Source organism: Anticarsia gemmatalis, chromosome 17 (assembly GCF_050436995.1).
Source record: "Anticarsia gemmatalis isolate Benzon Research Colony breed Stoneville strain chromosome 17, ilAntGemm2 primary, whole genome shotgun sequence".
Lineage (NCBI taxonomy): Eukaryota > Metazoa > Arthropoda > Insecta > Lepidoptera > Erebidae > Anticarsia > Anticarsia gemmatalis.
In genome coordinates this window covers 6,661,419-6,674,642 of record NC_134761.1, presented here as the reverse complement: position 1 = coordinate 6,674,642, position 13,224 = coordinate 6,661,419, and the positions used below count along the sequence as shown (strand labels likewise).

The 13,224-nt window shown below is 34.7% G+C and overlaps 2 protein-coding genes across 2 annotated transcripts; both read right to left on the bottom strand.

Annotated features, from left to right (window-relative positions):
- Nucleotides 1-2,058: 2,058 nt before the first annotated feature.
- Nucleotides 2,059-8,289, bottom strand: LOC142980190 (uncharacterized). The gene is made up of 4 exons (XM_076125525.1): nucleotides 8,191-8,289; nucleotides 6,656-6,916; nucleotides 5,147-5,281; nucleotides 2,059-2,446 (listed from the first exon to the last, which is right to left on the bottom strand). The coding sequence occupies exons 1-4, from the start codon at nucleotides 8,197-8,199 to the stop codon at nucleotides 2,168-2,170; spliced, it is 684 nt and encodes a 227-aa protein (XP_075981640.1). The 5' UTR covers nucleotides 8,200-8,289; the 3' UTR covers nucleotides 2,059-2,167.
- A 1,133-nt stretch (nucleotides 8,290-9,422) lies between these two features.
- Nucleotides 9,423-11,254, bottom strand: LOC142979875 (uncharacterized). The gene is made up of 2 exons (XM_076125092.1): nucleotides 11,143-11,254; nucleotides 9,423-10,136 (listed from the first exon to the last, which is right to left on the bottom strand). The coding sequence occupies exons 1-2, from the start codon at nucleotides 11,224-11,226 to the stop codon at nucleotides 9,882-9,884; spliced, it is 339 nt and encodes a 112-aa protein (XP_075981207.1). The 5' UTR covers nucleotides 11,227-11,254; the 3' UTR covers nucleotides 9,423-9,881.
- Nucleotides 11,255-13,224: the final 1,970 nt, after the last annotated feature.

The window sequence follows — 13,224 nt, the reverse complement described above, 5'->3', positions numbered from 1 at the left end:
TAATATGGCGTATCAATTTAAAATATATACATTTTCAAGCGCTATATTAAATCGAAGGTGCTTCAAAAAAATTGTACACAATCTAAAACTTAAAATGTGAAATTATTTATTTGGTATAATTTTAGAAAATATATCCGGATCCTTATACAGAATGGTTAGGAAATTGAAACAATAAACTATTTGAATACTGGTTTTATTGTAATTTTTGTCAACAAAGAACTGTGGGAAATCTGTTGATTTATTACATAATTTATAAATGGCGGAAATGTTTGCATTTTTACCGCCCAATTCACCTTGTTATTATGTAAACGTGCTTAGAATATTCATGGTTGTCTATACATTTTATGTGAGTCTTTTAACAGGTGGTAAAGTCAGTTGAGTGTCCTTTCTGCCGTGGTCAGTAGCACATCCCGCTGAAAACCACGAAGTCCCGGATTCGATTCCCACTCGGAAGAAATACTTGTGCGATCGACAAATTGTTGTTTCAGGTCTGGTTGCAGTTTGTGTACGTTGTTTGTAAATGTTGTTGGGTTTGTAAATATCCTGGTGACTAAAGAGCAATTATTAGACTTCTAGAATAAGAATTAGGCTAGACTTCTTCAAATGCAAATCCAAAAAAAAACACGATATTAAAATTATAAGTACAGTGATAGCAGAGTGATAAGGTTAAAGGTTCGAACACGAGGTACATGCCAATGACTTCGAAGTTTTTCGAGAACTATTTAAAAAGTTTTTGAAGGTATGCAAAGTCCCCAGCCCGCTATTAGCCAGCGTGGTGGACTCAAGGCCTAACCCCTCCCACATTACAGGAGGTGACCCTTGCCCAGCAGTGGGACATTAATGGGTCTAAATTATTATTATTTTATTTAAATCATGTTACATTTTGTCAAAAGGTGGTCCATGTGAACCTTGGTGCATCCGCAATATACAACTGCTGTACACTGTGTTATTGAGTGTTTCCATCAAGATACTTATTCTGTTATGCCGAGTAATGACAGTTGTAGTCTCTTATCAGTCAGCATTATATTGTGCTACTGGTTATAAGAGTAGAGAAAAAGAAAGTCCGCACGACTGGCCAATGTGCAAATAGCGAATCCCTTCAGGATTTGGTTAGTATCAATGAAGTTTGTTCAAAGAAATTTGTACGAATACATCTATTATTACCATTATTTTTGTCCCCTGTATATTTGCAATATGTCAGCAGCTTTTGTTGCTAGACGTTATCAGTATGCCATCTATCTATATCTATACTAATATTATAAATGCGAAAGTAACTCTGTCTGTCTGTCTGTTACTCAATCACGCCTAAACTACTGAATCAATTTGCATGAAATTTGGTATGGAGATATTTTGATACCTAATAAAGGACATAGGTTACTTTTTACCCCGGGAAAATGACGCATTCCCATGGGAAAATTAAGGTGGCGGACGAAGTCGCGGGTAAAAGCTAGTCCTATATAAAAATCATTGATTCGACGACTGACTGACATATTAACGCACAGTCCAAGCTAATGGGATTCAGAACTTAAACATTTTCCACCACGCTTCTTTTAATATTGGATGGGTGAGCACTAAGAAAGGATTTTTAGGAGCGAAAGGTTTGTGCTAAAATAGTGGATGAAACTTTGTATGAAAGTTTCTCGTTTTCGAAGTAAGTGTGAAACTCTGTATTAAGATATTTGATCTGAAATGAATAAACCACGTCTTTCATTCCCGAATGGATTGAAATAGGTGATTAAATGGTTTAAGGATTTCGTTTTGGGAGCAATAAATGGTTTAAAAAAATCCCTAAGGGGTTTCAGTATGGTGAAAGAACGTTTTTTTTTAAATGTTATTTGATTATCTCAAATTTTACACTTGTGGATCCGTGCGGGTTTAATATTAATTAATTATACATTTAATTAATATTTATAAAATGTAGTAGTTTCGTCCACTTACCTACCTATACCTACTATGTTTTGTGGTTTAGCCATATAAATAAGGTCATTCTTATTCATTGGGTTTTTTCAAATGCGCTGTGCTTAAAAGGTCATGATTTTTATATTAAAACTAAGAACAAAAGCTTAAGTAGTTTATTAAAACGATTCTAACAAATTATTATCATACAATTTATGGTATAAAACTTACATTTCTATATTATTCTAAGTTTTTAAAATTAATATCCGAATCAATAGTGCCCGTGGTGGCCGTGGCCATGTCCGTAGTCACCGCCGCCGTGTCCATAGCCACCGTGTCCATAGCCACCGTGTCCGTAACTGCCGTGATCATAGCCGCCGCCGTGTCCGTAGCCACCACCGTGTTCATAGCCTCCTCCGTAACCGCCGTGTCCGTGGTGCCCAAATCCGTGTGACTCAGCGGTCTCAAGGTCAGGAATAGCTGCCAACTGGCCGTAGGCACCACCGATCATCGCCAATACGGCGCATACCAACAAGGACAGAATGGCGAACTGAAAAATAAAAACAATAATTATTATGGGATGCACTTTAGGTAGTTATATTACTTTACATCAAAAATAAAATCCAAGAATGAAATAAGCGGCTTATTGCCTACCTCATTATAATTATACTTAAGTTACTTTTTATAAAACATTGTAATGGCTAAAATATTATAAAATTTCTTAAATTAATATTAAATTTTAACCTCTCAAGCGCCCGGCCACCGTGTCACGGTTGAATGTGCTACCCCCGTCAAGCGTCCCGCCACCGTGGTACGGCAAAACGATCTTACATTAAAAAAACGTAGAAATTAAATGCTAAAACTATGTTTATCCCTTTCAAACATATTTGACATTGAAGCTGATGAAACGAGACGACGATCTAATGCACACACTTGAATAAGTGGTTGATATAGGCCAGAGAGCACCTTAAACAACATCTGACCCAACGACATGTTCCTTTATGACCAATATTGTAAATACTTTTTTTAACTAATTTTAAAGATTTGAGTATATTTTACAGTTGGATTTTAATGTCATTATTCATTAACTACACGATAAGACCTTCCGTCATATTATTTTTTATGCCTAAAAATATTTTTTAGACTTTCTTCAAACACATGCCTAAAGCACACAATATTCAGATAAAACCGACTATTGTACCACCACTATCAAATATTATTTGTGGTTTATTTTTTTAATATATAGCAAATTTTATGTAGATTTCAAATATATAAGGTATGACTAGGGTGTTAGTATCAAAATATGACGGAATCGGCGCTTAAACGCCAACCGCCAATTCAATTTCGCGCGCCATTTTTGGCCTGGACGCTTAACGGTATATTTGAATTTTGACGTGGGGCGCTCGAGAGGTTAATAATGTAAAGATTGCTTGCTACTCACAGTTTTCATGATGACACTTCAAATGTTCCAGTTGAACAATATCATTTGGTGTGTTTGCGAAATATTTATATGATTGTTTGAAGGTCACATCGATTTTTAATTTATTTGGAACAGATGATAATAAGACACTAATCTTATACCTATATAATAAACTGGTATTAAGTATGGAAGTGGTAAAGTACCAGGTACCTGCTTAATATCAGATTTGTTGATTTTGCAAATATTATCACTTACTTCGGTGTAAAGTGTGGAGTTAATAAAATACATTCAGCATAATTATACAATTGAGGCTGGTTTTGGATTTTGTTTTAGTATAAAGATAGAAATAAGCAATATATTTGAATTTAAGTCCCTTAAGAGCAATGATAGCCGAGTGGTATAAGTTGGTTCCTCCCACGCAAGGTTTTCAGGTTCAAACCCAAGACAGCATACCAATTTCTTTCGAAGTTATGTGTGTATTAGAAATAATTATCACTTGTTCCACCGGTGAAGGAAAACATCGTGATGCAACCTTGCATGCCTGAGAGTTCTCAAGAACAGTTCTTGAAGGTATGCAAAGTCCCCAACCCGCAATTGTCCAGCGTGGTGGACTCAAGGCCTAACCTCTCTCACATTACGGGAGGAGACCCTTGTCCGGCAGTGGGACATAAATGGGTTAAATTTATTTATTTTATTATTATTTAAAAGATGTTCTGGGCAAAGGGCCTTCATTTAGGCCAATTTTATTAGCAACATGGTTTGAAATAACTTTCATATTTTCAGATTATCATTACATCAACCGAAAATATACAAAAAGAGAAAGAAAAGATAATATTAGTTATAAGATAAATAAATTATACGGGTAAACGTTTTTAGTCTTTGTTCGCTCTGTGGTCTGTGTAAGTTCATATTAAATGAAGAGTCCACAATTGTAAGTTCTCTGGAAATGAGTCCTTTCTATTTTTCTATCCAACTAGGTTTAAAAAATACGTGTTTGCGGTACGTTAGTTGCTATTGTTCACATAACGATGACTATGAAATCAGCAAGGAAGTAAACACACAAACCAGTTTGTAGAAATAGTAAAATCTAGATTTAACATAAACAAAGATTAAATAATAACGGTTCTAAAACAAATGTCACCGCTTCGTTTTATATTATTTTTACAAAATAATAATTTATGTATCAGTGTTACTTTGGTATTTGACGTCAAAGTGTGAGGTTTGAAAGCAGTTTTCGTCTTATATGGGATTCACAATTTGATAACAAAACTAGCGAATTCAACTTATCATAACAATTTGTTTGGACAACTAAATTTTACTAGAGATTTTTTACGACAAAGATTATGAATTCACATTATTTGGTGCCTTGGCACTTAATGATCGATACAATCTGAAATTCAGATCATATTTTTAAGATACTATTACAATTCATGGATCGGGTGCACTGATTGGTTTTTTATGTTTGTTGAATGGTATATCCCGGTTTCTGAGGCACATTTAGCGGTAGATAATCTATTAAATAGCGTTTAAACTCATATAAAAAAACGCTATTGAATAGATAAACTGCTGCTAAGTGAACCCTGAAACCGAGCAATAGTCCTTCTGTTTAATACTACTGACACCGTTAGGTATCAGAGACGGTAAAGGAATGTAGATTGATCATAGATCTAGTTCTTCATTAGGCTTAATGAAAAAAAAAACAATAGTGTAAGCTAAGAGTAATTTATTTGAACTTAAAAATGTTTAAATTGTTCCGATTGAGGCAGATGAGGGTTGGTTATGATGTCTAGCGTTAGTTCCATAGCCGATTTCTCCGTGGTAGCCTCCTACAGTAGCTTGGACTCCGTAATGGCCGTGAGTTTGCCGGTCATGAGTCGAGTCAGACACCGGGAAGATTCCGAGCTGGGCGCGAGCGCTGCCAATCATAGCCAAAATGGCGCACACCAGAAGCGAGAATAAGGCGAACTGAAATAAAAATTGTACCATGTCAAATTTATTTCTGAAATAACTGACTCAGGAATAAAAATATAAAATCTACTTTTCAATACTAAAAACAATAATTTTAATTCATATTTCATAGGATACCATATTGTTACCATTTTACCATCGATCATTTACCAAACTCGTGATGGTGCAGTCAGCTCCAATAGTAGCTGATCATACTCAATCTTTTGAAATCCTATCTTTATACTGAAGTGTGCATATTATTCCAAGGAAAAAACATTTGCCATTGATTGAAATGTTTAATTCTAACTCATTCTACCTCATTTTGATATTTATTAAAGTTACGTAACACAGAGGTTTTGAAAATATGAAGTTGTTCAGCTACTAGTGGAGATGACTGGACCTAAATGTCAAAAAGACGATGGCTTAATATATCGGACTTTTACCAGAAAGGGTTGAAAAATCTATGGTTTACTGGATTTATTGCGTGCTGATATTTTACAGTAACATATAATAATATACGGTAACAGTATGTGGATAAAATATACTTTTCAAATGTGTGCGATACAAATATGGTATTATTTTGCTATTCGTAGGCATACATTTTAATATTGTTCATAAGTATAAAACACTACTTACTTATAATATACTTGTACTTTGTAATATATAATATACTAGGGTGAATTATTATGATTCTAACAATAAAATCGGAAATGGAAAATGAAAAAGAAAGCGTTCAGGAACTACTTACGGTTTTCATGGTGACGACAGGTCAAATGTTCCAAATGAACGATAGATTTTTTGGAAATTTTCTCTATATATACGGTGATTTGAAGGTCATATACATTACAAACAAAGTAATATTTTACATCAAATTTCAATAAAAATGATAGTTTTTAATATATTCTGGACTATTTAATATTTCACTAATGGTTAATATATCCATTAAACAGGTATTACGTATAATTTTATTAACATTAGTATCAAATATTGAGTCGCTTACTCAGCAACATTTTTAATTAAGTACGTAGTATTTTCTAAACTCCATTTTGTTTTGTAATTAAATAGCGATGATTTCTCTTGACTAATGTTAACCTATACTATACTGCCTAATTGACACGGTAAAAAATCTGAGCAGAAACTACAACAAGTCGATCCTGAAAGATCACCTCAGTTAACACTTTGTTCCTTATTGTAGGTTTTTACATTTCTAACGTTTTAGTTAAGTACCATTACCCTGGTTAGATTTTCCTTGGTAGTTTATTGAGGAGGTATATATAGAAACAGCATATTGAATTTAAATAGAGTTATATTTTTATTAATTATAATAATATAATATACATCGAATACTGGGTAATCATAAATCCATCATAAACACATATGGCACAATTCTTAACCGTGCCAGCCACCTCGGTGGTAGCCGCCGCCGCCACGGTAACCACCACCGCCGTGGTAGCCACCGCCGTGGTAGCCACCACCGCCGTGGTAGCCACCGCCGCCGTGGTAGCCTCCGTGGTGCCCACCACCGTGCCCGAAGCCCCGAGACTCCGCCCCTTCAAGGTCGCTCGCAGCAGCTACAGCTACTGGTGCCTCCTCCACAGGTACTCCACTCACCATCGCTAGGATGGCGCAGAGTAGGAGGGCGATGAATGTATACTGAGGAGAAAAGTATTCAATCAGCACTGAGTCAAAAGGTGATTTGTGTATCTACAATCAATTTCCTAAATTGCTATTGTATACATAGTATATTAACTTTAAGTTAACTTTACGATCACTGCGTATTGTTTTATAACTTGATATTTCCACACAAAAAGGTTACAATTAAAAATGTGACAGTGCATGCATATTTCTGATGCTGTTCGCTCATCACTGTAAATTTATATTAATTATTTTACATTTTTATGAATATGTATTACAAATTAGATTATGCACATTTCATTAATCACGATTTGAACTATATGTATGGTTTTGCTTTGCTTTGTTCATACTTTACTAATAAAATAGTCGCGAACGAAACGGATAACAATTATCTTTCTTTGACATTTCGGTATTCGTAAAATAAAATACAATATTGAATGATATAACTGTTGAATAAATTATATCAACTATTATTAAACCTTTTGTATTATAATAGTTTACATTAAATATACAGTAGTTATTAATATATAATATATTCATATATTAGCATAATTAAATTTAAAAGAACACACAGTTATACGATTCCAACTGTACGAAACATAATCTTCAAAATATGTCAAAGGTAAAAAAAAATTGAATTTAAAAAACCATATTATTGTTCATCACTGTCATATGCGACTATCTGATAAGAGCCGCATAATATGTAAGGTTAGCGGCTAGCAGACGTAAACAAACTTCAGAATTTAGAAAATCAGTAGGTATGCTTGTGCGGTAAAAGTTAATTTATTTTGGAAATACATAGAATTATTAATCTAGATAAATCGTAGATGCGAAGAATCTCTACTAAGTTGTCAAACTACACCTACTTATTTGGGACACTGGGCTACTGAATGAAGTGGGTAATATAGGTTGAAAACCACAAATATCATTACGAGACAGCTACATTACGAATACTACTAACATTTTAACGCACTCCTACACTAACATACCAACTACATTGTTATTAAAAAAGTTAAAGAGTGTAAGGTTGTGTGCAGAATTATGCAGTTTTCTCGAGAAATGCTGAATCTATTTTGAAAATTTTCAATTTATAAGTTAAGGGATGACACATAATATAACACATTTTTGTTATTAAACAATACGGTTGGTTTAAGAAATAAACACATGGAAGACGTAGCGAGCTGAACTTTAATTTAAGTACGTTTTATTTATAAATATTGGACTTGTAAGAGTTCGTGCAAATATGCGTAGTACTCGTAATATGCAAATGAAAGAGTGAAACGTGTACTTACTGCGTTCATCTTGAAGATTGTAGAACAATCTGAACTACGATTTGCGGTACACGTTTATTTATATACTCAAGTCCTGCCGGTGAGTCAGTAAGTACTGCTTCATTTTTGGTTAGGGCTGCCATCGAGGGTTAATTAATAATATAATTAGCTATCAAGTTCCGATAACATACGCATTTAATAAGATAATGCAATCAATCATAGGCATTAAATAGATCCAATTTGACGTCTTTGCTATTAATTATAATTGTTTATCAATCGTTGTATTGGCATAGTAATGCAAGAGACATGCCGAAGAATTGCCGCGTGGCGAAGACGGGACGATATAATGGGATCACTTTATTTGTATCGTTGGAATAAACTGTATATTGTTCATGTTATAGAAATAACTTTTATTTGTAACATGTGCTATTGAAACTGACCCATCCAAGGCAGACACGACGAATGGAATATAGGTACTACCCGCAACGAATGCTTTTTGTTTTTCCCCTCCGCTACGCTGTCGCCATCGGTATCGCTTCTGTGTGGTCGTAGTCGCCTTACAAAGATATTGATCCTGAGCACTATAATGAGAAAAAGCTTTAAAACTATTCATTGAGAGTTTTATACTAATTGAGTTAATAGAAAATTGCAATTATCTACTGAAATTGGTACAATTTCTTACATTCCTTTCTCATATATTTCCAAGCAGCTTCTCAATATTATATGCAGTTAGAGCCCTTGTGCCATAGTTTATGTTTACAGCTCGTATTCGTTATGCCTAGTAGAAAATATGGGGTCATTAAATTTCACGGACATTGACCTCCAAAACAATAATTTATTTTTCAGAGCCTAGAGGCAAGTTAATCATAATGACGATTACATAATAATAGGCTTGTCGTACTTTTGTCATAGGTCGTTTAGATAAATGAATTTTTGTATATAATAATATATTATGTACGTACTTAGTAGCAACACGCAACTGTAATAACATTTAGGTGGGTATTGCCCAAAATTTTTCTCTACCGATGCAAAGAAATATGCGAAATACTTTTGCTAAAGTAAAAATTTGTGGCTCTATTGTTACTCAAATGTGAGTGTACTTTATTAATTAATAGCAGTCCCACACCCTTAGAGTGCCATATACCACAATCGAAGAGAGAGGGAAGGTTGCGGTCAGTGTCCAATCCTGTCCAGTGCAGCTTATATCAATCTCAGTTTAGCACATTTCAATTAAATGCAAATAAAAGATGATGTTGAATGAATACTTTAATCAAAATCAGAACATTTTTGAAATGCCAATCATTGTTTCTAATTTAAATATGCCGATTAAATAACGATAACTAGATGGCTGTTTCATCACTTATAGATATACCATTCGTCAGTCAATATTTGTGCTACTAGATGGTTATATAACATTATAGGAGAAATAAAAGCTCATAGACTCCTTTGGCTCGGCCACGTCGAGAGAATGCCAGAAGATCTTGGTGTTAAGAGAGCGTACTTGGGTCGACCAAGATACCGCTGGAGGGATGTAGTGGAGGCGGATCGGAGGGAGCTTCAAGGCGGTGATTGGCAAGAAGTGGCCAAAGATCGGGCAAAGTGGTGTTCTCTCGTGTCGGAGGCCAAGACACATTTTGGGTCGTTGAGCCAACAGAGTAAGTAAGTAAGATAGTTATCCGGAAGTGATGAAAAGGCCATAAAAGTTGTTGTTGTTAACGTCCGTATCCGTGACCACCGCCGTGGTGTCCGCCGCCATGGTTTCCGCCACCGTGGTGGTAGCCGCCACCGCCGCCGCCGTGGTGGTAGCCACCACCGCCGCCACCGTGATGTTGTCCGTAGCCACGAGACTCCGCCCCCTCAAGCAAGTCGCTGGCAGGAGCAGCAGCCATGTCATGCTCCTCCGGGCGCATGGGCACACCACTCGCCATCGCCACGATAGCGCAGACCAAGAGAGCGAATAATGTGTACTGAGGACGGAAACAAACACATCAACCATCAAGAATTTGAAAAAGACTTTTAGCTTTGGTAGAAAGGTTTTTGTAAAATTCTTTTGGTGATTAGAGTGTACCTGTAACATTATGACAAACACATTTTTCTGACCTTCGTACTGTAATCAAGTAATTTACTAGGGAGGCAGGTTGCTTAAACTTCAAAATCGAATGACCCAGTCCATTTTTTTATTTATTTAACATACGCAAAATAATACTCTTATCCTAAAGAGATAAATTAGATACTGTATCCTAATACTATGCAAGATATGGAAGAGGAATGTATGTGCATTATTTTATACTTAAAGTAAGTACGGTTTAATTGTTTCTTATGCTGATAATGCATGATTAATATCGACACATAACGACCACGGTCGAGTTGATATGTCAAGTGAACTAAGCTAAGTATTGTATAATGCAGGTGTTGATCGCTTTATCATACGCGTGTATCAATATTGCGTGATATGATTAGGTGCAAAAAAGGAAATTTTCACACTAACGCGTTTCCAATTGTGCTAATCTTTTAATTTTCTTGTTCATGTGATGGTGATTAGTAATTAATAACGTTTCGTTAGCACTCGATTAGACGAAAGAGGACTTATTTGAGAAACATCAGAATAGTATGTTCATTTATCGAAGAGAGTTATTCACTTAGCATTTTATTTTAAAGTCATTGAAAGCACTGAAATTAATGTAAAGTGAAATACAGTTTTACGACGTAATTTACAAACGCAACTCTTTTTATACTGTAACGAATTGCTCTATATATACATGTCTACTCAGTATACCAGTGATGAGTACTAAATAAATGCTCAATTATATGTATGTAATTATGTGATCGACAGAAGCAAGTGATCCGACCATTTGATATGAGTTAGAAGACACACATATACGTATACTGAATTTATTCTAGGAATAAAGTTTTTTTTTATATAAACGTCATTTATATGTATGTGATAATGAGAATAATTAAACATGTACTTACAGCGTTCATTGCGACAGTTGTTGCAGATGTGAGGTGTGATTTGTAGTACACCTTATATACTCCTGGCAGGTCAACAGAGTCCATGCTTCATGTTCAATACAGTCAGGGCTGCCGTTATTTGAAAAAAAAAAGGATCCCTTGTTTATATTGCCATAACTTAAAGTAAAGTTTCTAATCTGTTGGGGGAAATGTAGAAAAGTTGAAAGAAAACGTTGCGCATATTCAGGATTTTTACAGAGATACATATAAAGTTCATTTAATTATTAAACACTTTATTGCTTTCTGTACTGTAGCCTTAAGAAAATGCATAGTTTTCGGCCCACCCTTGCCGAACTTCAGCACCAGTTTCTACTGTTTTGAGACAATACCGTCGTCTTTTCGCATTTAACTCTCCTTCCTCTTTTAAACACCTTTACAACAATCTCTGCATCACCCTAAGGTACTGGGAGAAAATGCCCCTGGCATAAAGTCCGTCTTTATACAGCTCTGTATATAAAGTTTAAAATAAATAAATAAATACCGACGTCTATACGTTAACTAGCGAGTAAAGTAGGTGCCCATACCAAATTTATAAATAATTTTGTTCTGCAAATTTTAATTAATATCTATCGTAAATTGTAATGATTATAAAACTGGCAGTTTAGGTAGCGACAGTTCAGACGTTTAACGATACAGTTGAAATATAGATAGGAAGCGCGTTTCTAATTTAATGGAAAATCTAGTAGTTTTGTTACAAAAGCATTGCAAGTTAATCATAGATTGTGGCAACCATGAGTGCGCTTAATAACAAATTGTTTTAGACAATTACTTATACATACTTAACGTTTTATGTGTTTATAGGGAAAATCGTAACATAATATGCCACTGCGCATAAATGTGTGGACCATTCAGGGTTATATGAGTTTAATACTAAATACATATTTGTTAAGGACTTCGGTTTGGCAGTTGCAAGAAAGGGTCGTAATAAGGGTTTGGAAGTAGAAATACAACATTTTAGTAATACATTTAAACATTTCATGTGAAATTTTATTTTAGTTTACGATATTATTAGGTATCTTGTATATGCATAATATAAAAAGCGAAGGTTTGTCTTTGAATACAATTTAAATACTAATCTTAACTCATATTTTCAGCTAAGTACAATTCAATAATGAAAATAAGGGCGTTGCGTCTTGTTTGTGATAGCTATTTTGAAACATTTTACTTAAAGCTTAATGCCTATTATGCGCAGTAATTTCCTCCCCTAGCTTCGGCTACGAAATCTTCTGTAGACTTGTACTGCTAGACTGTAGTTGCTTAAGTCGTTGAAATACAATATAATGTCGGTAACTCTACCAACGCTACGGCGACGTTAAGTTCAACGATTTGTGAGCGCTTCAATTTAGTGAAATAAATAAATAAATTTAACCCATTACTCTCCCACTGCTGGGGAAGAGGAAGGGTCTCCTCCCGTAATAAGGGAGGGATTAGACCTTTAGTTCACGACGCTGGCCAATTGCGGATTGGGGATTGCATACCTTCAAGAACTGTTTTAAAGAACTCTCAGGCGTGCAACAAAAGATAATTTTATTATTTCTAATACATATATAACTCCGAAAAGTCATTGGTGTATTGCCTTGGGTTCGAACTTGCAACCACGCGAAGTTCGTACTTGCGCAGGAGGTACCAACTTATACTACTTGGCAATCACTGCACCACTTAGTGAAAACAGTATATAATTATTATAATTATTTAAGTTTTATAATTATTAGAGGCTGGTTATGAGCAAAATATCTAGCTATCAGAATTAAGTATCTCTATAAGAAGTATATAGAAACCTACATTTTTTAATATTCATCGTGCGACACCTAGTATATTTTAATAAATAAACACTTAATAGTACCTGGTCTATAAACATTTATACGTTTATTTTTTTGTATGATTGTTCGAATGTAGATAATATAATTATAATTAGAACTACAAACGAGTCAACATATTGTTTGCAGCATTAAAGGTACCTACATATAACGTTCTTGGTTTTCTTATAATAGTATACTAAAGTCAAGAGTGTACATAGTCAAAAGCGCCTCATGATTTAGTTTC

Coding starts and splice junctions, on each gene's coding strand:
- LOC142980190 (XM_076125525.1), bottom strand. Junction 5,282..6,655: donor ACCGAGGTGGCTGGCACGGT/TAAGAATTGTGC, acceptor TTTTTATTTCAG/TTCGCCTTATTCTCGCTTCT. Junction 2,447..5,146: donor ATTACGGAGTCCAAGCTACT/GTAGGAGGCTAC, acceptor TTTATTTTTCAG/TTCGCCATTCTGTCCTTGTT.
- LOC142979875 (XM_076125092.1), bottom strand. CDS start 11,226: ATGGACTCTGTTGACCTGCCAGGAGTATATAAGGTGTACTACAAATCA. Junction 10,137..11,142: donor CAACTGTCGCAATGAACGCT/GTAAGTACATGT, acceptor TTCCGTCCTCAG/TACACATTATTCGCTCTCTT.